At 64.8% G+C, this 27,099-nt stretch overlaps 2 protein-coding genes across 12 annotated transcripts; one reads left to right on the top strand and one right to left on the bottom strand.

Moving 5' to 3' along the window:
• Positions 1 to 2,329: 2,329 nt before the first annotated feature.
• LOC123588791 (translation initiation factor IF-2-like) lies at positions 2,330 to 6,167 on the bottom strand. The gene is made up of 2 exons (XM_045460038.1): positions 3,473 to 6,167; positions 2,330 to 2,646 (listed from the first exon to the last, which is right to left on the bottom strand). Exon 1 carries the CDS (start codon positions 5,324 to 5,326, stop codon positions 4,307 to 4,309), a length of 1,020 nt encoding a protein of 339 aa, XP_045315994.1. The 5' UTR covers positions 5,327 to 6,167; the 3' UTR covers positions 2,330 to 2,646; positions 3,473 to 4,306.
• On the top strand, positions 6,091 to 26,664 carry PDGFA (platelet derived growth factor subunit A). 11 transcript variants are annotated; one of them, XM_045460041.1, is made up of 8 exons: positions 6,275 to 6,380; positions 7,839 to 7,968; positions 9,416 to 9,512; positions 14,177 to 14,281; positions 16,461 to 16,648; positions 23,101 to 23,227; positions 23,654 to 23,722; positions 25,567 to 26,664. In XM_045460041.1, the coding sequence occupies exons 2-7, from the start codon at positions 7,906 to 7,908 to the stop codon at positions 23,707 to 23,709; spliced, it is 636 nt and encodes a 211-aa protein (XP_045315997.1). In that variant the 5' UTR covers positions 6,275 to 6,380; positions 7,839 to 7,905; the 3' UTR covers positions 23,710 to 23,722; positions 25,567 to 26,664. The 11 variants fall into 11 exon arrangements, with proteins under 11 accessions (XP_045316005.1, XP_045316002.1, XP_045315995.1 ...); XM_045460042.1 differs by lacking the exon at positions 6,275 to 6,380 and adding an exon at positions 6,768 to 6,877; XM_045460043.1 differs by lacking the exon at positions 6,275 to 6,380 and adding an exon at positions 7,206 to 7,444.
• The last annotated feature ends 435 nt before the right edge of the window (positions 26,665 to 27,099 follow it).

Below are 27,099 nucleotides of genomic sequence, written 5' to 3'. Positions count from 1 at the left end.
GCTTTTCCTACGCGATCGATACACGGGGAGGCCGGGAACGCGATCGTAACAGACAGCGGTTGTGTTCGGGTTTTCACGTTTTTCCTCTGTTTCAAATTTCTATGCTGGGCTTGGTTGAACCCAAACACTGTGAGCGGCGGCCCTGCTGCCCACAGTGATGTGTGGTCCGTGCTGTCTTCCGGAGAAAGCTCCCTGTCTTCTGGAACTTCGGCAAGCCGTGGGAAAACTGGGAAACAGCAATCAGTGTTCCCCCACAGCCTTGTATCTGAGCGCTGTCGGCCTTCCAGAACAGGCGTGAGAACCCACAGTGAACCTCGGCTCACCCGCCTCCCGCGTCCCCCGCTCCCCTTGCTCTGCGAAGCCGCAGTCACCTGTGTGTCGCTGGCCGCTGTCGACCCACCGGTCACCTTCACACCCGGACCCCGGCCGCTGGAAGCAAGCCGCGGGCATCGTGACCTTTCACCCCAGCTCCCGAGGCGCGCGGCATCAGCACGACCGTCCCTTTCTCCCTGGTCCTGGTGGCGTCCCTGGCTGCCCGGCTTTTGGTGGAGCCGTCCAGACGCTCTCGTCTGCTGTCCCCAGAGCAGCCTGCCTCGGGGGCTTCTCGTGACGACGACCAGCAGGTGCCTGTGGAGCGCTCTCCGCCTGGAGGGGGCTGCTTGCTCCCGCGAGGCTGGCCGAGAGCACGCACGTTGGCAGGAGCGCGGTGCGAGCTTCCCCCGTGCAGAGACGCACCCGCCCCACGCGTGTTCCAGAACATTCATTGAACCGTTGCCGGATCCCCCTGAAGTGCATTCCAGACTGTCCTATGGAATAAGCAGGCCGGTACCTTGCACGGCCTTTCCTCTGGGACGGAGTCTTTTCTGGGCTCCTTGGTTCCGGTCCGTCTGTCACACGAGAGCCTCCCTGTTCCGATTATCATAGCTCCGTGACCCGTTTGCCCCTTCGTCGTACTCACGCGTCCACATTCCTCTTCCTTCTAGAAGTCTCTGTGCTTTCTGCATGCACCTTTAGCCCCTTGGCCCGGCTCCTACGGGCCACTTGAGCACCCTTCTCCCCCTGGTGAGGGAGGCGCCCCGAGTTGACCCCACAGCTCCGGTCTGATTTGTGCTCCCGTCCAGGGAGGTGCAGGCCTCTCTGACGTCGGGAGGCTTTTCCGTCTGGTGGGCCCATGTCTCTGGAGGGTGTGACCTCACTGTCCTCTCTCAGGGAGGCCTGGACTATATCGCCAGCCGTCCCACGGTCCAGCCGCTAGCTCTGACCTCTGCCCGGCAGGGGTGAGTCCTGTCTGTCTGATGGCCAAGGGCTGCTGCAGGCCTTTCCCGCCCCGTCCACGGTCACAGACCCGAGAGGGACAGGGCCCGAGGGCAGTGCCTGGGGAAAGAGGTGGGGGATGGCTCTGGGTTCTGACCGGGTGGCCAGCCCCATCTCCTTGGAATTCACACCCAGAACACAGGAACTTGGCCACAAGTCCTGAAGACCCCAGGAGGCAAGCCAGGGGACCAGGGGATTGCTGCTTTGGCCGGGGAGGCTGGCAGCTAAACTTCCCGTCTCGGCTGCCACATTTTGTGTTCCCTGCCCACACTCTTTAATGCCTTCCATGCCCCTAGAGTAAAGTCCAGATGCCTTACTTTGGTCTCAAGGCCTGTGTGACCTGCCCCACTGCCTGCCTCCCCCAGCTCACCTTCTCCCACCATCCCCTGCCCCTTGTTGTTCCTTGAACAAGCCACGCCAGTTCCTGCCCCGGGGCCTTTGCACGTGCTGTTGTTGTTTCTGCCTATAATACTGGATCTAGACTTTCTAGATGGCCGGTTGGCTTCCTCTCCAACAGACCTTACTGACCACTCCCGAAACACATTACCTGAAACAGTACATGCTTATTTGTCACTTGCTTATCCGGAGACCCCGAGTTCCAGGAGAGCTTTGTTTTATGTTTGCGCCCCTAGTGCTCCACAGACTGGAGTACGTGAGTATTTGTTGAATGGGGTGAATGAGTATTCCTTAAAGCAACCGTCTATGCTGACCATTATCCAGAGGAGAAAACCGAGGCTCCAAGATGCCCAACACTTTGCTCAAGATCACACAGCCGGTGAGGCCAGCGGGGGTGTCCCCGTCCCCTGGCTCTGCTGCTCTTGGGGTGTCTGAGGGTCCAGACCTCTGCTGGCTTCAAGGCTGGAGGCGGCCCGCCAGCACTCACCTGGTTGGCTCTGCACGGCAGGTTTGAACTGCATGTGTCTAGACGAGCTTTGCCCAATGGACGTATCGTTTTAGGACATTTCAAATGTTCTATAGTGGCCGCGTCAAACAAAGGGAAAACAGGTGACACTAATTGCAGTAATAGAATTTATTTAAGCAATACATCGAAAATGCTATCATCTCAACATGGAACGAATATAAAAATTGGCAATGAGAAATGTCACACCCTTTGCCTGCACACGAAGCCCTCTCGGCCACGGAGGCCCCGCGTGTCCGGCGTATCGCCGGGCGAAGCAGCCACGGTTCACACGCCGGTGGCCACAGGGTGGCTGGTGGCTCCCGATCCACACGGTCTAGCCCGCAAGCTGCCAAGTGTCCCTTGACGTGGGTCTTCACGCACAGAATACTCGCAAGATGACTGCGGGCTCACAGCTGTTTCAAACTCCGTTTCTGTTTGTGAATTTAAAAAGGGAAATAAAAGCATTTAATAGGGAGTAAAAACAACACTGGGAATGCCCTGCCGGCCTGCCGACAGGTTTATCACCCTTTCTGGGGAGGCTGCGTGGAAAGGCCTGGGGCGGCCGAGGTAATAACCTCATTAACGCCTGCACGGGCCCTCTTGATCTTCAAGGAGCCGTGCCCGAGCCCGCTCGGCCTTTGGATCAGCTGCCCTGAGCCGAGAGAGCCTTGCCCAGAGATAAAGGGAGACGTGTCTCGTCATTACAAATTGTTCTGAAATCTGGTCTGGCTCCTGGCAGAGGCCTGGGCTCGGCCGCTCGGCGGGCCCCCCGCGCCAGCGAGCTGGGGCACCGCCGCCGGGCAGCTGCGCGTGCTGCGCGTGCGTGTGCGTGTGCGCGCGCGCAGACTGCTTCTCCCCGGTGGGGCGGGGGCGGAGGCTCACTCCTGGCCCCCTTTCCCGCACGAGAGAGCGGAGACACGGCAGCGTGGGGACAGACACATCACCGAGGCCCAGCACGAGGGGGGCGGCGGGCAGCCAGCCCCTCCTTGCCCCCGGGCGCGGGGGCCAAGTGGACACGGACTCCAGTCTTGCTGCTTATATATACCGCTGGCGGCCGCAGCATCCGTCACCGTCCTGTCTGTGACCCGTGGGACAGACAAATGCCACCTGAGCAGCTCGGCTTGCGCCGAGGAGCCCATGCCATCAGAGCCCCCTGCCTGGGGCGGAGCCACGCCTCAGCTCCGGCCCTGCAGGCCAAGGGTCTGGCTTCCGGGCCTCAGTGCTCCCATCTGTAAAATGGGGAGAGGTGGGACAGACCTGCTCTCGTCTGTGTCCGTGTGAGGGAAATGAAGTCACACAGGGACCCAGGTGCTCAGTGGATGTTCGTCGTGACTCCCACCGGGAAGTAACAGCAATCCTAGCAGTAGCCGCGTGTCAGCTGGCGCCAGGCCCCAGGCAGGCACTGGCGGCGGGCGGAGGGGGAATGAGGTGAGCTGGAGTTAGGGTGACACGCAGGCTGCACAGCTCACCGGGTGCCTAATGAAGCGGGTGCCCCTCTGGCCCCTACTTGGCTCCGAGGAACGGCCAAGGTCCTTTCCCACTCCTCCCTGCTGCGGGATCATGGGCAGTATGGTGAGGCACCAGTGGCTGTCGCCCAACCCAACCAGTCACCCCAGCTGCACGGCACCCCCTCTCTCCGCCTATTTAGAGCACCTGACTCACTCTAATTATGGGCCTGCAGGCACGTCGGGGCGCGCCGGAGACGCCCGAGATAGCCCGGAAGCACCCGCTCCGGGGGCGACCGGACATCCCAGCGGCCAGGTGCACCTTCACCTCCCGCCAGCACCTCCCCACCCTGGAGATCCCTGCGGCGCCCCCTCCTTCCGCCAGGGGCCCTCTAGCTGGCCTCTGGGGACAGTGCCCGAGCCTGGGGCCGGAATGGCCCGGGGGCGGCGCGCGGGGCGGGTCTCCCTGTAGCACACAGCCTGGTGCCCGTCCCGGGGTCCGGCGCCTCCGCAGGGCCTGGGTGGGGATGCCCGCCCAGCCGGGAACGCCGCGCCCACGCTCTCCGCACGGCCGCCCACGCCTCCTCCGATTCCGATGTATATTTAGCCTCATTATCAAATATTTGCAATGAACCGTGTGAACCGCCTAATAGCGGCTGGAAGGGAAACTCGATCCGGGGCAGAAAGAAGCACGTGACCACGCCTGATCCGCAAGGAGCGCGGACCCGGCGCACCGGGCAGGTGCAGCAGCCCCCCCCACGCGCCTGGCCTCCGGACTTTCGGCTCCCTGTCCGGGGTGAGCCCCCGAAGCCCACCTGCTCACCCAGTGCCCCCCCCTCTCCGCGGGCCGAACGGGAGACGCTTGGGACCTGAGTGGGCGGGGCGCCGCGCGGCACGGGCCGGGGAGGAGGGAGCGCGTCGCGTGGGTTCTCACCCAAGTTGCTGACCTCTTGGTCAAGTCAGTTGTATCTCTACGTCGCATTCTTGGAAGCCGGGCCCCTGGCTCTGTTTCTGCCAGTTTTTTCGGGGGTGGGGGAGGGCGGGGCCCGTGGGGCTGGGGTCGTAGCCCCGCCCCGGCTGGAACGCGCGGCGTGCCCCGAATCTCCCCCCCCCCTCCGAGGCGCCGGTGGCACGGTTTTTGCCGCCCTCCCGCAGCGGCTGTTGTCTGGTCGCTATGACGACTCGCTGAGGTTTTTATTTTTAATAGCCGCCGGCGATTATAGGGACGCCTGCGCCGCGCCCCCAAAAGCTCTCCAGTCCGGGGGCGGGATGCACCCCGGCCTCGCCCTTGCTTTCCGCCCTGGGGCTGGCCTGCAACTCCTATCGAAAGCGCCCCCTTGGTCGCCATGCTGGCCGCAAACTCCAGCTGGGCCCCCCTGAAGTGCCGCCAGGGAGGGGCGCGGAGGGAGGCACCCACCTCGGCCCCCGCACAGGCGGCGGAGTTCCTCCTCCATTCCCGCGCCCACGACCGGACCCAGCCCTTCAGCCCCGAGGGACTGTCCTCGGGCCCCTCTGCCGGAGAGGAATCCCAGGCTCGAGCGGACGTGATGCAGTCAGTTCGGGAGGCGCGTAGGCGATGGCTCAGACCCGGTCCAGCCTGAGTCCTTGGGGGTGACTGTTCGGCTGCCCTCCCCAAGCCTGCCAGTGGTCCGCCTCTCGGAGCCATCGAAGGTTCCAGCTGGACGGACAAGGACTGGCCCTCACGTGCTTCTAAACGTTTCCAAGTTTTCCCTGGTTCTACCTCGGGCTTTCTCCGTCCTGACCACCTGGAGAGCGGGGTTGGTGGCGGGGTCCCTGCGAGGGGCTGCCGCCAGGGGAAGGCAGGGGCACCGGGGAGGCTGCAGGTGTGTGAAGGCACGTGGAAGGGCGCTGGTAGACCGGGGCCCTCGGGGAAGGGCAGGAGAGGTCCTGCCTCCGCCCTCCTCACCCTCACCCCGAGGTATCTGGGGGGAAGGCGAGCGCCCCCCGAAGCGCCTTCCCGACTTGGCCTTTGAAATGCCGGAGCCCGCCGTTCGATGAAAGACCGCCGCAGGCTTCGCCTTTACTGCCTTTGTCTGGCGGGAGGGCGGCCGAGGCGGGGCGCGGGCCTAATCCACAGGATGGGGCAGATGGGGGCGGAGGCCTGGGGCGGGCGGAATTCCAGGCGGCCGCCCACCCACCCACCGGGGAGTCCCTAACCCTCAGGGGGCCTCGCCGTCTAGCGTCGGGGTGGCGAGGCCCGCCTTCCCTCCTAGGCCGGGTTCCAGGCTCGGCTGCCCCCTCGAGAGACCAGCCGGGGGGCCGATCCCACCTGGTGTAGGCGGGAGGAACCTGCCCAGCTCGGGCGCACCTGCCCTTCGGCGGCAGGGGAACGGTGCAGCCCGCTCAGGCCTGGGCCTCCCGCGCGCCGGTCCCCGGCATCGCGCTCTGTGCCGCGCCTCGGCCGGAGGTGGCGCTCTGTACGCCCAGCGGATCCCGGCGTGGGAGGCTCAGACTCCGGGGGTTCCTCCCCGAGCGGATCCTTTCTCCTCCTTCCCTTCCGCCCCCTCGAGTTCCCGGCTCAGGCCGCAGCCCAGCCTTCCACGAGGGAGTGGGGACGCGGGGTCCCAGGGTGGGGACCAGGCACGCTGCAGCCCCCTCCTCCGACCTGCGCGCTCTCCCATCTCGGAATGCGGGTGGAGGTTCCTCATTCAGGCGCCCCAGGCATCGGATTCTGGGCGGGGGCGCGTGGCAGCCGCCAGGTGAGTGCCCTAGACGCGCCCCTAAACCCGCCCCACCTCTCACCAGAGACTCACTCCCCCTCCTTTTATGGAGACGGGGAGGCAGGGGCCCTGGATCCTAGCGGTGGAAAGAGGCCCGAGCGCCGGGGCGGGGGGCCGGAGGCGGGGGCCGGCTCGCTTTTGCCCTTTTCGGCGTAGCAGCTCTGGGCGCTGCCCTCCGCCGCCGCTGGGGCCGAGGGAGGAGAGCCGACGACGGCGGCTCTTCCGCGGCGGCCTCCTCCCCTCCCCGTCCGGTGCCGCAGGATTGCAGCTGGCACTGGAGGGTGGGCAAGCTCCGGGGAGGGGCGCGCGGGGAGCCCCGCCGGGCGGGCGAGCGGAGCCCGGCGGCTGTGCTCGGAGCCGGGCGCGGGGCTTTGATGGATTTTACTGCCTGCGTGAGCGCCGGCGTGTGCTCACTGCGGCGGCGGCGGCGGCGGCCGGGCCCTGCCCGGCCCGTGCGGCCCCCGCGCGCTTCCGAGGTGCGGGTCCGGGGCCCGGAATCCGGGGGAGGCGAGGGGGAGGGGGCGGGGGAGGGGCGCGGCGGCGGCGGCGGCGCTATAACCCCCCTCCCCGCCGCCGGCCGGCTCCACACGCGCGCCTTGCGGAGCCCGCACAACTCCGGCGAGCCGGGCCTGCCGGCGCCTCCTCCTCGTCCTCCTCCTCTCCCGGCGGCGGCAGCGGCGGCGGCGGCGGCGGCGGCGGCGGCGGCGGCTGCTCCAGCTCGGCCCTGCGCCCGCCCTCCTCAGGCCGGCGCGGCGAGGCCCCGGGCAGGCGGGCGGCGGCTGCCAGGCGGCGCGGCCGCGGGCGCTGCCCGGCTCGGGCCGGCGGAGGGCGGAGCGCGGCGCCAGAGCCGAGGGCACGCCGCGGAGGGGCGCACGCAGGCCTCCGGGCCGCGCCGTGCTGGGCCGCGCCGTGCCCGGCCGGGCGGCGGCTGCAGGAGGAGGGCCGGAGGCGAGCGCGGGGCCGGCGGTGGGCGCGCAGGGCCGCCCGCAGCCCGCAGGGAGAGCGCGAGCCCGCGGCCGGGGCCCGGCCGGGCGTCCAGACAGGTGATGGGTGGTGCGGCGGCGGCGGCTCCAGCCTCGCTCCGGGGTCCCTCTCGGGGCTGATGGCCGCAAATATGCAGAATTACCGGCCGGGTCGCTCCTAAAGCCAGCGCCGGGGAGCGAGCGCGGCGGCGGCCAGCACCGGGAACGCACCAAGGAAGAGGCCCAGCCCCGCCCTCCGCCCCTTCCGTCCCCACCCCCTACCCGGCGGCCCAGGAGGCTCCCGGCGCGGCGGGCGCGGCGAGCGCGCACTCCCTGCTCCTCCTCCTCGCTGGCGCTGCCCGCCTCTCCGCACTCGCTGCTCGCGCCGGGCGCGCTCCGCCGGCTCCCTGCTCTCCGCGCCACCCTCCTCCGGGCCGCGCTCCCTGAGGGATGGTACTGAATTTCGCCGCCACAGGAGCCCGGCTGGAGCGCCCGCCCCGCGGCCTCGCCTCCCCGCCGAGCCGCCAGCGCCTCGGGACGCGATGAGGACCTGGGCTTGCCTGCTGCTCTTCGGCTGCGGATACCTCGCCCATGCCCTGGCCGAGGTGGGTGCCACCCCCGCGCCCCGTCCCCTCTCCGACTCCCCCCGGCGCACGCCTCCTGCAGCCGCCCGCGGGCCGGGGCGCCCCGGGCTCTGGGGCTTTGCGGAGCGCATTTTGATTTCTGCTAGGGTGGTCGATTTTTTGATTTTCCCAACTGGGTTTTATTTTCTGCCAAGCCGAAGTGTGTCTGGTGAGTTTCCAGCGTGTTGCGTCGGCTCTGCCGTGGAGGGACGGAGTGGCGCGGGGTGGACGAGTGGGGAGAAACTTCGGGGGGCGCGGGCCCCTCTCCGGAAGGGGAGTCCGGGGGGCGGCGGACAATGCAGTATCGGGGTGCGGGGAGCGCGGAAGGGGGTGTGTGTGACCTGGCGGAGCCAACGGCGGGTAAACAGGGGTGGCTGCTGCGGCAGTCCCCGTCAGGCAGGGTGGGCAGCGGGGAGGGGTGGCGGGTCACAGCCCCCCCCCCACCCTCCCGCCCACCCCCGGGTCCCTGTCCCTGAGCCTAGCCCTGGCGGCTGGGCCGGCGCAGTCAGTCCCGCCAGCCCGGGGCCTGCTTACAGGTGGCTGAGTGAGGCGAGCCGGGGCCGGGCCAGGCGCCCGCGCCCTCCCACCGCCGGCGTCCCCACCCCCCCAATGTCGAATCCCGAATCCCCGGGAGCTCTCCTGTGATGAATGACTTTCTGCAGCCCCCGTCGTGGGAACTTGGTGCTTGAGACCCCTTCCCCACCCCACCCCCCTCCCCAGCAGCGACCCCGACTCCCTTTAAAAATCTGGAGGAGGGGGGAGCCCGCGAGGCGGGGGTGGTCTGGGCAGGGACCGCGAGCTGCGAGAGGTGGAGATTTAACCCTCCCATTGCCATGCAGACTCTCCCAGCCGGCGGCTGGATTTGGGGCGTCTTGGGCGGCGCTAGGGCCGCGGCCGGGCCGTAGCGGGTGGGGCGCGCGTGTGAACGAGTGAATGCGCGCGCGCGTGTTTTTGCGACGGAGACCCTCGACCCCGCAGGTTCGGCCGGGGATTCCGGGGTGTGAAATTTAAGCCGCTGGCAGGATTAAAGTGTTAAGGCTGCCGTGACTTTCGTCGCCGATCCGTGACGCATTTCAACTTGATCTTTCTGGATGTCGATTTCACTATTAAATCAGAAACTCCTCGGGCTCTCCGCCGCCCCTAGATCTACTGTAACTGACACCCGGGGCGGAGGGTCCGCAGTGCCGGGCTTTTGTTTGAAAATTTAAAGGTGGGAGGGCTTTCTTTCTGCAAAGGTGGACCTGGATGGGAGCCGAGCATTTGGGGTCTCACCCAGCCCCACCCCTGGCCTCGGACTCCAGGGCCCCGCGGGTCGGGGCCGGGCAGCCTTCGAGCAGGAGGGGGCGCGGGGGGGGGGGGGGCGGGCGCGGGGGGCGCAGGGCGCGAGCCGGCCCGGCCGCTGGCGCTGACCGTGTGGGTCTGTTTGCAGGAAGCCGAGATCCCCCACGAGGTGATTGAGAGGCTGGCGCACAGTCAGATCCACAGCATCCGGGACCTCCAGCGACTCCTGGAGATAGACTCCGTAGGTAAATCGCGCCCCTTCCCTCGGCGCGCGGGGTGGGTGTGCGGGGGTATGCGCCCCGCGCCGCCTCCCGCGCTCGGGCCGGGCCGGGCGCCGCTCAGGAACGAACCGAAAGGTCAGAATCCAATCCCGGGCCATAAAAGCCCAGGCGGATGAGTCAGGAGTTTCTCTTCCAATCCCCACTTTCTCTCCGGAGGCGGCCGCGATTTGCTCGCTTGCCCGGGGATTGTTTTTGCATTTAAGGAAAATGCCGTGTGTGTCACTGAAAGTTCAGCCGCATAGGGGGCGCCGGCGCCCGGGCCAGGTGTGCGGGCCCCGGGCCTGCCCTCCGGCCGGAGGAGCGGCAGAGCTGGCCGGGGCCTGGGCGCGGAGCCCTGGCCCTGCGCCCCGCGGGCAGGCGTGTGCTGGAGGAGCTGCCCCCTTGTCATCGCGGGGAACTGGTGCCCCGCTCCCGTGGCGGGGGGCGGCGGGGCCTTTGTGGTTTCCGGAGACCCGTGCCTTTCTCTTTTCACGGGCCAATAAAAAGGCACGTCTTGGACACATCTGGTGTTTGGGGACTATTTTGGGGCTCACCCCCAGGCCCTGGAGCCTAGCCACTCCGGTTTATCCGTAAATGGAGAGTTCTGAAGATCTTTAGCGTCAGCTGCAGAATTGGAGGGGACTGGCGCGCACAGGTCCCCTGGGACCCAGGTTGTCGTCGGTGGTGTCTGTTGGTGGCTGCACTGCGGTGTGAACTGAGGGAGCCCTTTTCTAGAGGACCAGGATTCTGACCCACATCTTCGTGGTGTCCTGCTCGAAATTTGTGTTTGGTGGGGGAAACGAGGCATGTGGAGGGTCAGCGGCGGAAACACATCTGTCAGAGGACATTTGTTAGTGTCCGGTTGAAAAGAGGCCCGAGATGGACTTGTCCGACGGAGCCACGGCAAGTGGTGGAGGTCGGTGGAAGGTTTCAGTCAAGATTTCTCTCTCCCTGCAGACTACCCTGAAAGAGGGGGGCCGAGGGGGAATTAAGTAAAATCACATGGTCTAGTCATTTGGAAATTTGTACCTAATTATGGTGGTGGAGAGGCCTGAACTATTTTCATTTCATGCCAAGACCATTTTCTAGCAAGGCCCATGGTTTCTGTAGTTTCGTGACCCAGGAAATCCTTTGGCTGATCCTTATCAGGAAGGGGGTAGAATTTCACTTGGAGATCAGAGTTGGGCCAGGGGGGGGATTTTGGTCTGGTTCCTTGATGTGTAACCCTGGGGAGAAGGATTTGGCTTTGGTTAGCTGAGGAGAAGCCTGCATTCTGCTGGGCCCTGGCGGATTTGTACGAGTGGGGAGACCGCTTCCCTGAGAAGGTTCACGGCCTTTTTCTTTCCAGCTTTCGGGAACGAGGCCTGTGAAGGGCTGGGCCTCCCAGTGGGACGGCTTTGGGTCGCCACCGGGAAATGGGCCATTCACTTTCTGTGGGGACCATTCTTATTCTGGTCTCTGCAGCCCCGCCCCCAACCCCCACCCATTAACACTTTTTGCATTCGCAGCTGGGTGGGTTATGCTGATGGCATTCCTGACCCGGGGCTCTTGGGCCCGGGATTCTCTGGGAGGGTCCAAACTGGAGAAGCTGGATGCACCAGCTAGTTCCCTGGGCTGGTCTCAAATTGCCCCCTTACCAAAAGCCCCGGGCCCTCCTCCTCGTCCTGCACCCCCACCCCTGTCTGCCGCACGGTTTGGGGTCTGGCTAGGATCCTGGGTTAGGACTCATCTTGCTGGGGATACCGGGGTGACAATGGAGCCGGGCTTCTGGGATCTTACGTGCTCGCCAGGAGCGGGCCTAGGAGGCCCTTTGTTGACACAGCCCCGGGTGGCTCTCCATCCAGGTCTGGCCCCTTTCACGGCGATGTGGAAGCTGGGAACCACGGCAGTGCGTGGCCTCTGGCCTCAGCGTACGGGTTGCTGCTGGCTGCTTCTGGAGCTTGTTTTGGGGTCTTTCCCCCCAGCACCTGTTCCCGCCCAAAGGGATGAGTTGAACCCGATCTTGCTGTTGGGGAAGGTTGTAAACAGCCGAGGGGTCAGTTGTCTGTGGACTGAGCTGCCCTCCAGGCCCTGGAGCCTGTCTGGGATCCCTGAGGAAGGAGCTGGGGTGTGGAGAAACCCAGACACCCAGCCGGTGGGTCTTTATCCCTCTTGGTAACTCAAGGGTGAGGCGCCCCCGACCCCCACCCCAGGTCGGAGGCCGGGGTGTGAAGGGAATTCGGCCCCAGGGGCAGAAAAGGCTTTTTCTTACAGGCTGACTCCTCCCTCCTGGTGTGGGCGGGGCTTTGGGGGGACCTGTAGAATCCCAGGTTCTTCCCGTGGGCGGGTGGGTGTATCCCCATTTTACAGATGAAGCCTGTCCCGTTGGATTCCTACCCCAGGGGCGATGGGAACCGCCCAGAGTCTGAGCGCTGCCGGAGGGCGAATGGAGTTGGGGCGTCGCTGACTCTCCACGTGGGGCGTTTGGGTGGAGGGACCAGTGTGTGGTCTCTGAGTTCAGGATGAGAGAGAGCCACTGAGCAGGCCAGCGGGGGTGCTTTGTTATCCCAGCAGCCGGGGTTGGGGGGGGGGCGGGTTGGTCACTGAGTGACTGATGCATAAACATCCCCGTCCTGGGCCATTAATGCTGCTCTAGGACTGAAGGCTGGAGGGGGCTTGTCCCCATCCCGAGCTGTCACTCGGACATTTGTGCACGAGAGACAAAAGGGAAAGCCACTTGATTAACTGTCCTGAGAGCAGTTTTAGGGCATCGTTCAGGCGGGGCCTTCTGCCCCGAGTCGCTGCTGGGCCATTTCTCCAGCGGCATCCATCAGAAGGCCGCTCCCCCGTGAGCGTGGATGGGCACGCCGTGCGCGGCCACCCATCTGGATCCGCGGGCAAAGGAGGGCGTGTTTGACCAGGAGCTGTTTCTACCCCGCCTCTTGTCTTGAAAGCAATCTGTGGGTTCAGGTTTCAGCGCCGTTGATAAGCTGGCAGGGCCCTTGTCTTCTCTGTTTATTCAGGCGAGAGGCCCGGACGGGGCTCCCGGGTCCTCCTATGGCCATGCCCCTACCCAGCGTTCGCGTCTTGGGCCTCAGTTTCCTCAGATGTCAGGAAGTGGAGGCGGCCCCTGCGGACACGTCAGGACTGAGTCTCCAGGAAAGCGATAGGTGACCCCTGGCTTTAGTAAGTCTCGGAAGCCGGTGGCCCGCGTGCCGTGACGCTTGCCCCTGGAAGCTGACAGCGGGCCAGCTGCTCCTTGGTGTGGGGACGGCAAGATGGCCGCCACCGGGACGTGACTCATAAATGTCACTTTTTTGCGAAAAAATGCCTCTTGTAACAGTTGGTTGACGGGAAATTCTTACTGCATGAATAGTTGTGTTCTGATCTTATTTCGGGTCTCAAGAAAATTAGCGGCAGTGGAACATTGAGTCATTTTAAGTGAAAAGTTGGGTTTTTCCCAGACTTCAGTTTTCTGAAAGAACGTATCTTCTGCTGATTTGCACCTTTCGCCTGGTATTTGGTTTTCATTTGAAAAGAGTGGAGCTTTCAGATCTGTGGGTTTGTAGACAGTCCCTGAGGCCTTGGTGGTCCGGGCGCCCGGGAGGGGGCCTCCGGTTTGGGCTGGTGGCCGGGACACCACGGAAGAAGGGTTCTGCTGGAGCCCCTGTCTGTTGGAGCTCCTCAGACCCGGGGCCCCTGCTCATCTACAGGGGGAGGCTGGAAGGGGCGATGTGGAAGGGGACCCCCGTTCCCCCCCGTGGCTGGGTCTGGGGTCAAGGCAGGGAGGCCAGGTGCGACCCACAGCAGGCATCCGGGCACAGGCAGCGTCAGGGGGCCTGGTCGGTGTGCGTGGCAGGCGGCAGGACTGTGTGTCCCTCCCTCCTACCCCACCTGGGGCCCCCTAGGCTGCCCAGGGGCACTGGGGTGGGAGAGGGCGGCGGCGTGCGTGCTGGGGCTGTCGCGCGCCTGGGGGGTGAGGGTCCGGTTCTGATTTTAGCGCTGGGACCACTGCTCCGAGGCCAAGGGCATGCAAGCACACCTGCCTTCCTGCCGGCCGGCCTCTCGGCCGCGCGCTGGGATTCCTGCTGCTTTAGCTTCTCTGCGTGCGTTTCTTGTGGACTCAGACTGGGCCAGGCGGGGTCCAGCTGTCGGTCCAGTCGGGCCTGGCTTCCCGTGCCCCTCAAAGGGGAGGGTGCTCCATCGAGAGTCGGTTTGGTGAGAAAAGAGGGAGACACACACACACCCCAGGAAAGTCACAGCGTGCTGGTCCTTCTGGCACCTTTCCCCGGAGGCGGGCCTGGGAAAAGGGGGCCGCGAGCAGGGGGCCTGGGGCTTTTGGACAAGGAAGGCCTTCCCTGCTCTGGCCCTCACTTGGGGAGGCGCCCCAGGGGAGACCACACGTGGCCCCTTTACCCCAAGTCCACAGCTTTGCTTCAAGGTACGGCCAGGGCACAGCCCGGGCCCCTCCCCGTATGCTTCGCAGAGGTTGGTTGGGGGGCCGAGTTTGGGCAGTCAGGACTCGCACCCTCTGCGCCTGTGGGAGTGGCGGGTCCCCTAGGGGACCCTGTCTGTCTGGGGGAGGCAGGTAGGAAGCGTTGCGGGACAGGCCCCCGGGCGCCACGCAGATGGGGGGGCCGCCGGTCACCGTTTCCTCTTTCTCCCTGCAGGGCCCGAGGGTGCTCTGGAGGCGAGTCTGAGAGCCCACGGGGGCCACTCCTCCAAGCATGCGCCCGAGAAGCGGCCCGTGCCCATTCGGAGGAAGAGAAGCATCGGTGAGCCCCGGGCCTGCCGGGTGGGGGGGGGGGGGCGCGCCGGGCTGGGGGGCTCGCCCCCACCGTGCCTTCAGGACCGCCACCCCCGCCCTCCCCCGCGAAACAAAGGCCCGGCCCGCGCAGGGGCCCCAGCGACTTCAGCTCTGGCCGCCCGCCGTCTCTGGAGGCCTCCCTCCTCTGCCGGGGGCGTCTCCCTGCCCTGGCCCGTCTGCTGCCTGCTGCAGCCTGGCCTGGGCCAAGAGTTTCCAGGAGAGGAGAGCCATCATAAATTCCTTAAGTGCCCGGTCTTGTTGGGGCCTGTTCTGGAGGAGGCCTCGCTGGAAAACGTGGTCGTGCTTCATTTCCAGTCTGTGGTGCGGTGCGCTGGAGCTCAGGCTCCGGGCTGCGGAGCCAGAGATGCGGCCGAGCTGTGTGCGCTGGGCCCTGCCCTCGGCCCCCGCCCCGCTCGGCCTCGGCTCCCGGGCTCCTGGGTTCGGGTGGCGTTTCTGTTCTGTCGCCTAGCAGGGCATCCCCGTGTCTGCTGGCCCCTGAGGAAGGACTGGCTGGGGGGGGGTGGGGCGTGGGGGCTCTGGGTCGGCTGTGAGACAGCCTCGGCCTGCGCTTTCTTGCGCCGGGACTCGGGCCCCGGGGTTGGAGTCGATGCCACCTGGGGGTTCGTTCCTGCCACTTTCCCTTACTGCCTGGTTGTGACCACGCGCTGCTGCTCTCTGCTGTGTGCCGTTGGGCAGCACCTGCCTTCTCTGAGCTTTAGATTTCCTCCCAGGAGGTAGATCTCCTAGCTTCTGTCCTTGAGCGCAGCGTGTGGGTGATGATTCCTGGCGAAGGCAGCGGACGTTTACCGTTTGACTGTAGGGTTCAGGTTCTCCAGACCAGTGTCAGAGGCCTGCCCTATTCCAGACCAGGAGCCCTGGACACAAGGCCTCTCTCCCCAGCTGCACCCTCGGCCCCACCTGGACGGGTTCCCCAGACCCCTCCCAGGTGGTGGGCACTGGGCTGGGAGCTGAGACCCCCCCCGGCCCCCCCCCCCTGCCCAGCACCCAGCCTTCCCTGTAGGCGGGGCTGTTCTTGGAGGCCCAGTGCCCCCCTCTCCAGGTGGTCCCTGAGCACCTCAGGGGATTCAAGTACCCCGAGTCTCCCAAGGCTCTGGGGGGGGGGTCTCACCCTAGTGGCAGATGGGCAGGAGAGAGGCTGGCACCCCTCCCTGGCTTCACCCGCATCTCAAGCTTGTCTGCAGAAGACAAGGCCCTGCCTCATGCCAGCTGGCCACGGGGGTCAGGCCGAGCCCTCTGCGCCCAGGAGCGGCTCCCTCCAGTTCTGGGCTCGGGGGTCCCTGCTTGCCCCTGGAGGCAGCAGCTCCTGTGGGCAGCACCAGAGCCTGGCGGGGCTCTCCTGGCACACGGTGGGGGGCCAGGGCCAGCGCCACGGCCGGATGCTGCCAGAGGGCGGCGTGTGCGCTGGGCTCCCCGGGTGGATTCCTCATCTGGCGGGCATGCCCTGGCGCCCCCTGAACTTCGGGGCTTCGGGGTGGACGGGCTGGCCTGTGCTGAGGAGCACAGAGGAGGTAGCACCAGCTTCTCCTCGGAGGCCGGCAGGGTGGTCTCTTGGTGGCCTTTGCTGAGCAGAACTGTGGCTGGTGGGCTGGGGAGGCAGGGCCGTGTCCCTTCCTGGGGCAGGGCCTGGCCTTGTGGGGGTGGCAGCAGGCAGGGCTGTCGCTGTGGGGGTCCCAGCCTCAGCTTCCCTGTTCGACCCATTTTCCACCGGCCCTGGGAGCGCCCTAACCGTCTATGGAGACACTCCCCTTTCAGCATCGGTTCCCACGCCCGCCCCCTCTGCGGGCCACGTGGGGCTTCCTTGGCCTCTGGGCTCCCTGTGTCTTGTGGTCCCCTTTGCCAGCAAGGCCTTTCTCCTGGGGGGGTCCCCGCCTGGCCCTCTCTGCTGCTCGCTCACCTTGATCCCGCTCAGATGCACCTGTCCGGGCCCGGGGTGTCTCTCCCCCTTTGCTGGGCCCGGGAGCCGTGGGACGTTTTCCGCTTGGGAGAGGCCGCGGCCAGGTGGGGGCGCACCAGCCCGAGCTGGGCTCCCGGTTGCCCCTCCAGGGCCGCGCGGGTCACGGGGTGGCCTGGGTGCTGGTGGGAGCCGGGGCGTGGCCTCCACATTCACCGTGGCTCTTGCCCTGCAGAGGAAGCCATCCCCGCGGTCTGCAAGACCAGAACGGTCATTTACGAGATACCTCGGAGTCAGGTCGACCCCACGTCTGCCAACTTCCTGATCTGGCCCCCGTGCGTGGAGGTGAAGCGCTGTGCGGGCTGCTGCAACACCAGCAGCGTCAAGTGCCAGCCTTCCCGCGTCCACCACCGGAGCGTCAAGGTGAGCCACGCCTGTTCCCTTGGCCACACTGCTAGGCTCTGGGTGCAGAGCGGGGGCGGGCAGAGCCGGGACTGGGGCTTGGTCGGCTGCCAGGGGGGTGGGGGGAGTGGGGGGGGGTGTCTGGCTCCCTTCCCCCCCAACTGCACACAGCCTCCTCCGCGAGGTGGCCGCGGGGAAGGGCCCTGAGGAAAGCAGCCTCGGGACACGGGTTGCTCGTGCTCTGCCTGGTGTCCTCTCCGAGCCCCGTGCCACGAGGTGCGTGTGTGTCCGTGGAGTCCTTCTCCGGAAGGGCCCTCCCGGGGTTGCCTCGCTCTCCGGGGCCGCAAGGCCGACCCCTCCCCTCGTTCTCGGAAGCCGGGCTCTGCCCAGAGACCCCCAGGATCGGCGCTGGGCTCACTGTCCCCAGGCAGGGTGCCGGCCGTGGTGACCTCCGAGGCAGAACTGGGGGAGGCGTCTCTTCGGGTCACTCTGGCCTGCCAGATGGGGTGTGTTTGGGGAGCCAGTGGCCGGAAGGTTCTGCCGGGGCGTGGGTCTGCTTCCCTCGGGCCTCATTGGCTGCATCTGTGAGATGAGTCTGTCTGGGGCTGTGCGGGACCCAGGCGAGTCCCGGGTGGTCCCCGTCTACGAGAGGGGGCTGCCTTCCTGGGAAGGTGGCTCTGGCCTGGCGGGTTACCGTCCCGGGTGACCCTGGAGTGTGGACTTGGGCAGCGGGCACTGCCCGGCTGGCTGGGCCTCCAAGTGGCAGGCAGGTCCCTTTTCCCCGGATTGCACACTTCCTCTTTGGGGGCGTCAGAGGCCATTCCTTGACGGGAGGTATTTTAGATCTTTTCTGTGGGCTCCCAGGCCAGGCCCCGGGCACTCTCTTGGTCAGGCCCCACTTGTTCGTCACTTGGGAAGGCACGTCAGACCTTAACTGGGGCTGTGGTCCTCGAGCACCTGGGGCCTTGAGTGAGCAGATTCCACGGCTTGCTGCAGTGCGATCCCCAAGGTGGACGCTCCCCTGCAGCGGGGCTCTCGGGCCTGACCCCCGACGGGGCCCCCAGCCGGGTGCCGAGCCCAGCACCGCACCCTCGTCAAAGGGGGACACGGAGGCCAGAGGGGACAAGACCTGTGCATTCTGCACCTGCTGTGGGGCCGTGGCCAGTGCAGCCTCCCTCACATCTCGCTGTCCTCACCTGTGTGTGCCATGTTGTGAGGGGGCCCTGAGCCCCAAGAATCCAGGTGCTGAGGTCTTTCCTTCCTGGGCGTGGGGAAGGTGGTGCTCTCTCTGGTTTTTTTTTGACATTTATTTAGTTTTGAGAAACAGAGTGAGACAGAGCACGAGCAGGGGAGGGGCAGAGAGAGAGGGAGACACAGGATCCGAAGCAGGCTCCGGGCTCGGAGCTGCCAGCACAGAGCCCGACGCGGGACTCGAACCCGCGCACCGCGACGTCATGACCTGAGCCGAAGTCGGACGCTCAACCGCTGAGCCACTGGGGTGCCCCACGGTGCTCTTGATGGGACAGCCCCACGCGTGGGCGCTGGGGCTGCCTTTCGGTGCCCAGTCGGGCTGTCGCAGATACAGAGGTGCGGGAATGAAGTGGGCTCCTGCCTCCCACGGGGTAAGGACTGCACAGCGTCTGGTCCTGGGACGGGCAGGGATGCCCTCTCCCTGGCCCACCTGAGTGGGTGGGTGGGGGTCCAGACGCTCCGGCGGCGGGGCCTCCAGCATGGTGTGTGTGGGTGGGTGGGGGGTGCGGCCCATGTCAGCCTTGGGCACAGGCCCAAAGGGCTGGGCAGAGTGGCACTGGGCCAGGGCTCCCCCTACGGGCCTTCATCTGCTCTGATGGGGTCGCGGTCCACCCAAGGGGACAGAGGGGCTAGTCCTGCAGCGGGAGCTCAGTGGCCCGGTTCCATGTCCCGCGTCCTGCTCCTCTCAGACCCCTTCCTCCTTCCCCTCTCCCTGCCTCCCCATCACAGGGTTGGCAGGGAAACATCCGGCCCCAGACACTGGGGGTTTTGGCCGAGAAGGGACAAAAGGTCAGTGGGAACAGGAGGTCCATTGTGGAGGCCAGCCTGGCCCCCACGCCTGCCCAGCGAGCTGTCCCTGGTCCGTGGGGTTTGAGGCAGAGCTCGTGGCCCTGGGCTCTGCAGAGTCCCGGGCTGAGCGTCCGTGAGGGGCGCTGGGGGCCAGCAGGGGACCGTGTTGCCGGGCAGGTGGGAGGTCCTGCCCCGGGCTGGCACGTGCCTGGTTTTCCGGTTTCCGGCCTTTTGATCACAGTTGAAGGTCACAGACCGGAGAAGGGAAGGGAAGGCCGGGAGTGGCCACCTCCTTGAAGCCCAGGCGGTGAACTGTCCAGTGTGCCCAGCTGAAGGCTGCCAGGGGTCCCGAGGCCCTGAGCGTCAGGACTCGCTGACGTTGGAGGGTGGCTCTCTTCTGTGACCGCCGTAGAGGGTGGCCTGAGGGTTCTTGTGTGACCCCAGCTCGACCGTGGTTTCAGGTGCGGGCCTTCGCTCTCTGGGGCTGTGGCCTTGTCCGTTCCCCGGGACCTGCCCTTGGTGGGGGACTGGACCCCATGCTCCCCCGCGGGCCCCCCTGGGCTTGCTAGGGATGGCTGCCATCAGACCTCAGGGAGAGGTGAGCACGTGGTCCTGGGGGCCGTGTCCCTGCATCAGCTTGCCGTGGTCAATGTTTGGGGTCTGCTCTTGGGGGCACCAAGCATGCTCTCTGACTGGTATCCCGGAGGGACGAGCCCTTCCTCTACTCCCCAGTGAGGGCTGACCCCAGACCCTGCAGGCATCTGACCCTGTCCCCCACACCCAGGCCTCGTGGGCCAGGAGAAGGTGGTGGTGTCGTGCTGGTTGGGCCGGCTATGGGGTGGCCTTGGGAGTTGGGGGCTCCCGTGTTCTTCAGGTAGCCCGTGGGCTTACAGCTGAGTTGGTCGCTCCGTTAAGTCGGTCAGGCCCCCGGGTCTCCAGAGGCCAGGACCCAGCTCTGTGGCCACGTCCAGGGCAGCTGGCTGTGGCTTTGCCTTGCTAGACCTCCGGCTTCCGGAAGGGGTCTGAGTGTGTTTGCTGGGGTGCCCCGGACAGGCCTCTGCGCCTCGGATGGGGTGGGGGGTCCAGTTTCAGGGGCCTTGGGGAGAGATGAGTGGCTCTAGCGGCGAGGGTCTCCCGTGAAGGGATTCCGAGCCCCTCCCCACGGTGAGCAGGGCTCTAGGCTCCCGCCCCCTGCCTGCCTGGGGAGAGCCCTAGACGTGGCCTCAGGAAGCCAGTGCCCCTGGGCTGTGCTGGCCTTTCTAGCCAGCAGGGGGGGGGGGACCAGGGCTCCACCCCAGCTGCCTGCTGAGCCCGGTCAGAGCATGTGCCGTGACCCTGGGGCTCAGTCCCGTGGAGTGGACTTGGAGGACGCAGAGGGACACCAGGAGTCCCGTGTCTGGAACAGCAGGGCTCTGGAGTCCTCATGCCCAGCAGGACGGGTTTCCCCCACTTAGAAAGTCCCTCGGTTAAGGGATGAGCTCAGGGCCTCTGCGGTTTCCAAGCCCAGGCCTCCTTCCAGTGAAAGGAGACGCCCGGGTTGCCTGTCTGTGAACGGACCCTAGCCGTGCCCTCACGGGGTAGCTGTGAGCGTGTCAGCGAGCGGCACAGGGGGGGTCCAGTAAGTGCTGGTGTTGGTCATCGACGGTGCCCCGCCCTGGACTCGGGGGGGCGGGGGGCGCGGAGCTTCAGGTCATTGCTGAGCGTCCTTCGTCTGGAAGGGGTCGTGGCATCACCGGGTGACGTGTTTGGGTGGATTTGCCCCAGGACTGAGCGGGCGTGGGGCGGTTCATGGCGGGCCGACTTGCAGGGGGAAAGCTGAGTGTCCTGTTTATCAGGTGCAGCTCAGGCCCCCAGGAGACAGACAAAAGGGGAAGGGAGGGAGGGAGGGGCGGGGCACGGCACCCCGTTCGGTTTCCTGGATGGGTCTGGGGGCCTCAGCCCCCATGAGGGTCCCGAGGACATAGCCGTCTTGTTCTGGGGATTGGCTAGCATGGAGGCCGCTTTTGAGAATGTAATACTGACAGTGTGCTGTTGGGGGGAAAAATGCAGCCATTTCCTGGCCAGACAGAGGTGGCGGAACGGCCCGGAATCCTCACATACCCAGAAGCAGGTGCAATCATAAATCACTGTTTGTTTTTCTTTGATAAAGACGGGCCCGTCTGAGGAGAAAGTGGGTTCCCAGCCCGCAGTGGCTGGGGTTGTGAGTGCTTTGCCGAGGGGACCACGGGGGGTGGATTCGTGGAGTGCCCACCCTCCCCGTGGTGGCCGGTCTGTCGTGTGGAGAGAACAAGCCTGCCCCCCCCGCCCCCCCCGCATCTGCCCCCCCAGGGGACATAATAGGTGAGGCGATTGCCGAATAGAGGCTGTGCCAGTAGGGGGGCCAGGCTGGGGTCCCTGCGAGGGGGACCCTCCCGGCGCCCTAAGGGCTGGGGGCCGCTTGTGGGAAGGCACAGGGGGCCGCTCGCTCCGGAAGGTGCCCGTGGCCAGTCCCAGTGCTTTTATGCGTGCAAAGTCCTGGGGGCTGTGACGCTTGTGCCCAAGAGCCCCATGTCCAAGGATCTCTCCGTCTCCCTGCCTGCCTCCCTCTCCCTCCCTCTCTCTCCGTCCCTCCCTCTCTCTCCCTCCCTCCCTGCCTCCCGTGTGGTCCTGGCTCCCAGAACAGCCCGTGGAGCTAACCGTGCCCTATGGCTGTGGTTGGTCATGCCCCCAGCCCCTTTCTCTTTCTGTTGTCTACTTCGGAGGCTTCCCAGGCCTGGCCCCAGACCTGGCCTGGCTCCCACCCCACCTGGGAGCCCACCCCTGGCCGTCCACATTCACACCTGAGGCTGCGCACCTCTTCCCGCGCTCGAGGGGCACCCAGCCCCCTTTGCGCTGCGGGTTAACCATTAATGCAGCCCCGCGGCCACAGGTCTGGACAAGCCAGGGGCCAGCTGACCTGTGGGGTGGGCTGTCCCACTTGCCTGGGGTCCTCTGGCTTCTGGACTCTAGGCCTCTGCAAAGGAGCCATCCCTCCCGCCTCCCCCCCCGCCCCCCCCCCCCCCCCCCACCACACCGTCCCTCCTGCTCCTCCCCTCCTGACTGTCCCCAGGCTGGGGGTTTCTGCTGTCAGTCATGCCTGGGTGGACCCTGCTCCCTTTCTGCCTCAGTTTCCCCAGGCCAACAGAGAGGGGGATAGAACGGACACCCCTGAGGGCCGTTGCCAGGACCTGAGACCGCAGCCCCAGTGTTGGGCAGATGGAATGTGTGTCCTGTGCCCGGGTCTGCAGGGTTCAGGGCTGGCGGGAAGATGGCCCTCCTGCCCCTGCTGGGGATTGAGCTCAGGCACTTGGTGGGGGGAGCCCGTTGGGGCTGCAGAGAGGGGTGGGGAAGATTGTGTCTCACGTTATCTATTTCCTCCGTGCCCTGGGATGAAGCGAGGCCACCCTGACCCTGCTCACTGTGTGTACGAAGTGCGTGCGTGCGTGTGTGTGTGTGTGTGTGTGTAAGCAGTTTCTGTTTCTAGGACACGGCTCGTGCGTGCGTGTGTGTGTGCTGCGAGTGCACGTGTGTGTCCACGTGGAGGGCGGAGCTGTGTTCCCATGACAGACGGGGCCCGTGGGGACTTGGTCACTTGGCTGCCCGGACTTGTGCCCCACGGCTGGACCGTCAGGCCTGCTGCGCTGTGGTTCCGTGCCGAGGGTTTGGGCCGACACGGCCTGTGGATGGAGGAGGCGCTGGCTCAGTTCTAGACCCTTCCGGGAGGGCCCTGGGTCCCTGCCCATGTTTCCGGGAAGCCTGGCTTTCTCCAGTCCCAGGGCGGCTGCGGCCGGTGTTGGAGGTGGGGGGGGGGGCGGTGGCGTGAGAAGGCCTCAAGGCTGGGACTGAGGCCGTGGGGTGGCCGTGGGGTGGGCAGTGTGGCCTGGGGCCCGTGGCGTCCTGATCTGCCGTCCAAAGCAGAGCAGAATCCACGTCCAAACCTCACAGCCTTCCTGTGGGCCCTTAGGGCTGTGCTCGCTTCGCTCCTCCATGGGCAGAGGGGAGAGTGACCCCCCCAAGCCCCGCGCAGCAGGCCAGCTCCTCGGCCGTGGGATCTTCCCCTTGAATAAGCAAGCTGGCGTTTGGAAACTGGCCACTGCCGCGGATGCCCTTAAGACCTGGAGGCGAACCCCTTCCCTGCCCTGTGTCCCTCAGAGCTCTTGCCTCGAGGGGCACCTGCACGCCTTCGGGCTGGCACCAACGAGCCTTTGGGTTCCGAGTGGAGTGGACCAGACCCCAGATGCCGAGGGCTCCTTTTCCGCCAGCACGCCTGCCTCTTCCGCGAGGAAGGAGGTCAGAGGGTGGAGGTCAGAGGTCGCCCTCCCGGCCCGCCCCGGGTGGGGCCGGGCACCTCCCCCCTCCCCCAGTGACCCGTGTGGGGCGCGGCCGAGGCGCTCACGGCGGGGTTGTCTCGGCAGGTGGCCAAGGTGGAGTACATCAGGAAGAAGCCAAAGTTGAAGGAGGTGCAGGTGCGGCTGGAGGAGCATCTGGAGTGCACGTGCGCGGCCACCGGCCCGACCCCGGACCACCGGGAGGAGGAGACAGGTGGGCGCCGCCTCTGCCGTGGGGTCTGGTGCCGCGGCCGACCGGGGGACCTGCCGGGGACACCGCTGCCCGCAGGCGTCGCCGGAGTGCGAAGGGGCAGACGCTCGGAGTCCCCACCACGCGGGGGGTTGGGGGCCGTGTGGCCGAGAAAGGCCCTGCCCCCGGGAGGTGGGCGCTGGGTGTGCCCGGGTCGGGGGGGGGGGGGGGGCCTGGCGGCCTCCCCCGTCCCGGGCAGACTTTGCCCAGAAGCAGCGTGGCGTTGGGACCCGCCGTGTCAGGCTGGCTCAGGGGCACCAGGAAGTGTCTCTGCGCCAAAGCTAATCGAGTTTTCTTCCAGAAAGACAAACACCTGAGGTATTTATTGCTGCAGCTTTGCAGCCCTCCCTCCCTTAGGCCCGCTCACCCTCCCTGCCCTTCTGTTAACAGGAAGGCGTAGGGAGTCAGGTAAAAAACGGAAAAGAAAAAGGTTAAAACCCACCTAACGCAGCCAACCAGGTAGGAGCCGCCCGTGGATACGCTGTGGTCTCGCGGGTGGAGGTGTGCTGGCTGATCACACGGCGAATCCCTCCCGCGGCGGCCTGACTGGGCCCGATCCGTCTGCAAGCTTCCGGGGCCTGGCTGGGCTGTGGGTCTGCTCGCTCCCGTCCCCGGCTCCCCCCCTCCTGCCGCACACGGAGCCTGATCCACGGCTCCCTTCTGCTCTGGAGCCCCTGCTCTGGCTTTGGCCTCTTCCGCTGATTGGGGAGGCCCCAGCGTCACGTGACCGGAGTGATTTGGGTTCCTGAACAGCCCTGGGGTAGCTCCGACGTTCGTTAGCTGGGATCACCACGTCCGGCAGGTTACCCGCCCCATTTGACAGATGAGAAATTGAGGCTTACGGGATTGCAGGTTAGGGTAGTCAAAGACTGCGTAGGTCCTGCCTGAAAGCGTTTCATAAACGTACGGGGCTGTTGGCTACGGTGTCGGAAATTGTGTTTGGCTGCTAGTAACCACACCGAAAACAGGGCTGAGATAAGATAGGCGTTTAAGAGCAGGCGTGGCCTTCTCCGGGTATCATCGGGGAGGACCCCCTTCCGTTTGGGACTGGTGGTGTGTGTCCTCAGAATTGCCTTCGTGGTTCAGTATGGCTGCTGAAGCTCCGGAAATCACAGCTACACCCCAGGCTGGAAGAGTAAGGTGGGGAGAGGGGCAGAAAAACCCTCTCGGAGAAGTGCCCCCTGGGGACTGGTGCTCTCATACCCTGGCTGTCCTTCGGCTGCCGGGGGCCCGGGAAGTGTAGTCTTGTAGACAGGTGTACTGTTTCCCAGAGGAAGATGGGGTTTGAGCACGCACAGCCCTCACGGAGGCCGTTTCCAGCCTTTCTGCTCCTTGTTGGTGGCCTGTCTGCTCTGGAGAACCCCCCCTGGCGTGGGGGAGCCCGTAGCGTCCAAAACAGGTGGCTGCGGGAGAAATTCTTAGAGACGGTATCCGAGAGCCCGGGCCCTGGTGGAGTGAGCGCAGAAAGCTGCCAGGTCAGGAGTGCTGGGGCCCGAGGGTCCGGGCCATTCGGTAGAATCCTCTGGGGGAGGAAAGGTCCACGTGGGGGCTCCTGAAGCAGCCTCAGAACAACTGCCTGGCTGAGGCTTTTGCTTTCCCCAGGGGTGTGGTTCCACGCCTCCCTGCGCATCCAGTCGGCACACTGCTGGTTGGGCTTGGCCTCCATGGGCCAGCCGATGACAGGACCCCGAGTGAGAGGCCGGGGGTGTCCCTGCCACCCCAGGCCCTGCTAGCGTGTGGGCGGTAGAGGTGTTGAGATGAGCGGCGAACAGGTAACATGGGTAGGGAAGAGTGGCTCTTAGCTCAGAGCTCAGTGTAGTCTCTGCCTGGACACAGACACCCTGCCTGTCTGCCTGGTGCTGTCCATCTTCAGGGTGGTCTCATGGCCCAGGATGGCTGCCAGAGCTCCAGAGATCACGTCAAGCCCTAGGTCGGAGGAGAAAGGCAAAAAAAACAAAACAAAACAAAACAAAAAACCCAAAAAAACCCCACCGAAACAAAAACACAACTTTCTGGGCCTCAGTTCCCCTCATCTGTGCAATGGGAGAATGGGGGCTTGCTCTAAGGAGTGTTCTGTGAGATCCCAAGAGTCTAACCCCAATCCTGGTCAGGATGTTACGGAAAGGGTAATGAGGTGCATCTGATTTGAAAAATCCCACCGAACCCTCGAATCCCGAGACTCGTCGCGGTGCGTGCGTGAGTGCGTACCCTTGCTCAGGTTCATCGTTCCGCGGCGGTCCCCACCCACGAGCGCGCTCGGTCCCCCCCCCCTCAGTGTCTGCCTGTGTCCTCTCTCCCTGCAGATGTGAGGTGAGAATAAGCCAGCGGCCCTTTTTCCGGGACACGGATGTACATGGCGTGTTACATTCCTGAACCTATTATGTGCGGTGCTTACTGCCAGTGTGTGGTCTTTGTCCTCCGTGAAAAACTGTCTCCACGCGCACTCTGGAGAACAAAGAGACAGTATACGTTTGTTCAGTGCGACATCAAAGCAAGTATTGTAGCGCTCGGGGGACACAATAGGAAGCCTCCTCGTCAAACAAAAAAGACAGCGAGCGAGCAAACAACCACGAAACATGACAAACAAAACTGACTCACACAGATATCTACAGTTGTCGGAATGGAGGGACGCCCCGTGGGCCGGACGTGTCGCGCCTCGGTGGACTGGATTTCTGTCCAGGGTGGTCACAGGTGCTTCTGCCGGGGACACAGCGCCTGCTTTCCGGAGGACTCCGGGCGGGTGCCGAGGGCCCTGCGGGGCACGCGGGAGCCAGGAGTGTCTCAGAACCGCCACGGGACTTAGAAACACATCTCCTTGCCGTAGTGTTTAAGTCTATACAGAAACCTTCCCGAGAGCCTTAAGTGGATTTTTTTTTACACCATAAAGTGATGATTAAGCTTTCCTTTTTTACTCTTTGGCTAGTGTTTTTGTTTTTGTTTTTGTTTTTTAAAATGATCTCTTGGATGGCATTGACACCTATAACACCAGGCTGCTGTAAGTCAGGACAGTGGGACGGTATTTCTCCTCGCAGGATGCAAACAAACGAGATGTATTAAAATAAACATGGTATACCACCTATGCATCATTTCCTAAATGTTTCTGGCTTTATGTGTTTTCTCCCGGCCCCATTTCATCTTACTTTTTTAACTTAAGCCATTTCGAGAGAACACTTGCGTGAACCAATCGAGTCCGTCCCGGCCTGCCGATCCCGGGCTCCCCGCCCTGGCCGCCGCCAGGTCGCCCCTGTGCCAGTGTCTGGACAGAATCTAAATTCTTTATTTTTGGGAAGATGTTACGCTTTACATGTATTCAACGGAAATGTGTGTGTGTGTGTTGTGTTTTTGTTTTGTAAAGGTGAAGTTTGTATTTTTATCTAATATTACCACTTTTATATACCTGAGAGCCTGCTATGTTTTTTTGTTTTTTTTTTTTTGAACCAAAAGGAAAAAGAGAAACTCACCAACAAAACCCATACGCGGGAAAAGTGCTTTGTGGTCCGTTTTTCTAGTTGCGTGACCGAGTGTAGACCCGTCTCCCATCACGTGTCCGCGGAGCGGTTTCTGGAGCTGCGGACGATCACTTGGAGGAGCCCCGCGCCCTCCCCGCCACAAGAGCCCGCGGAGCGAGGCCGGCGCTCGAGATTCCGGAGCCTCGCGGGGATGGGCCAACGGAGCCATCGGGCCAGGGGCGCGGCCAAGCAGACGATGGGTTTAATCTGGAAGTGAGTTGACTTGATTGTCCCCGCGTGCGCGAGCCAGTGAAGGCAGGCAGCCCCACGTCGCCCGTGGCCTGCCGTCCGTGTCCCCAAAGCGGACACGCTACGTTGGCCGTCAAG

The sequence above is a fragment of the Leopardus geoffroyi genome, chromosome E3 (assembly GCF_018350155.1).
Source record: "Leopardus geoffroyi isolate Oge1 chromosome E3, O.geoffroyi_Oge1_pat1.0, whole genome shotgun sequence".
In the NCBI taxonomy this organism is placed as follows: Eukaryota; Metazoa; Chordata; class Mammalia; order Carnivora; family Felidae; genus Leopardus; species Leopardus geoffroyi.
Note: the sequence above shows the minus strand (reverse complement) of the source record. Positions and strands in the feature narration are given on the sequence as shown.

Excerpts from the sequence above, each read along its gene's own strand:
- LOC123588791 (XM_045460038.1), bottom strand. The coding sequence starts at position 5,326 with ATGGCTCCGAGAGGCGGACCACTGGCAGGCTTGGGGAGGGCAGCCGAA.
- PDGFA (XM_045460039.1), top strand. The coding sequence starts at position 6,309 with ATGCGGGTGGAGGTTCCTCATTCAGGCGCCCCAGGCATCGGATTCTGG. Across the intron at positions 6,381-9,415 it reads GGGCGCGTGGCAGCCGCCAG|GAAGCCGAGATCCCCCACGA; the intron begins GTGAGTGCCCTA and ends GTCTGTTTGCAG. Across the intron at positions 9,513-14,176 it reads CCTGGAGATAGACTCCGTAG|GGCCCGAGGGTGCTCTGGAG; the intron begins GTAAATCGCGCC and ends TTCTCCCTGCAG.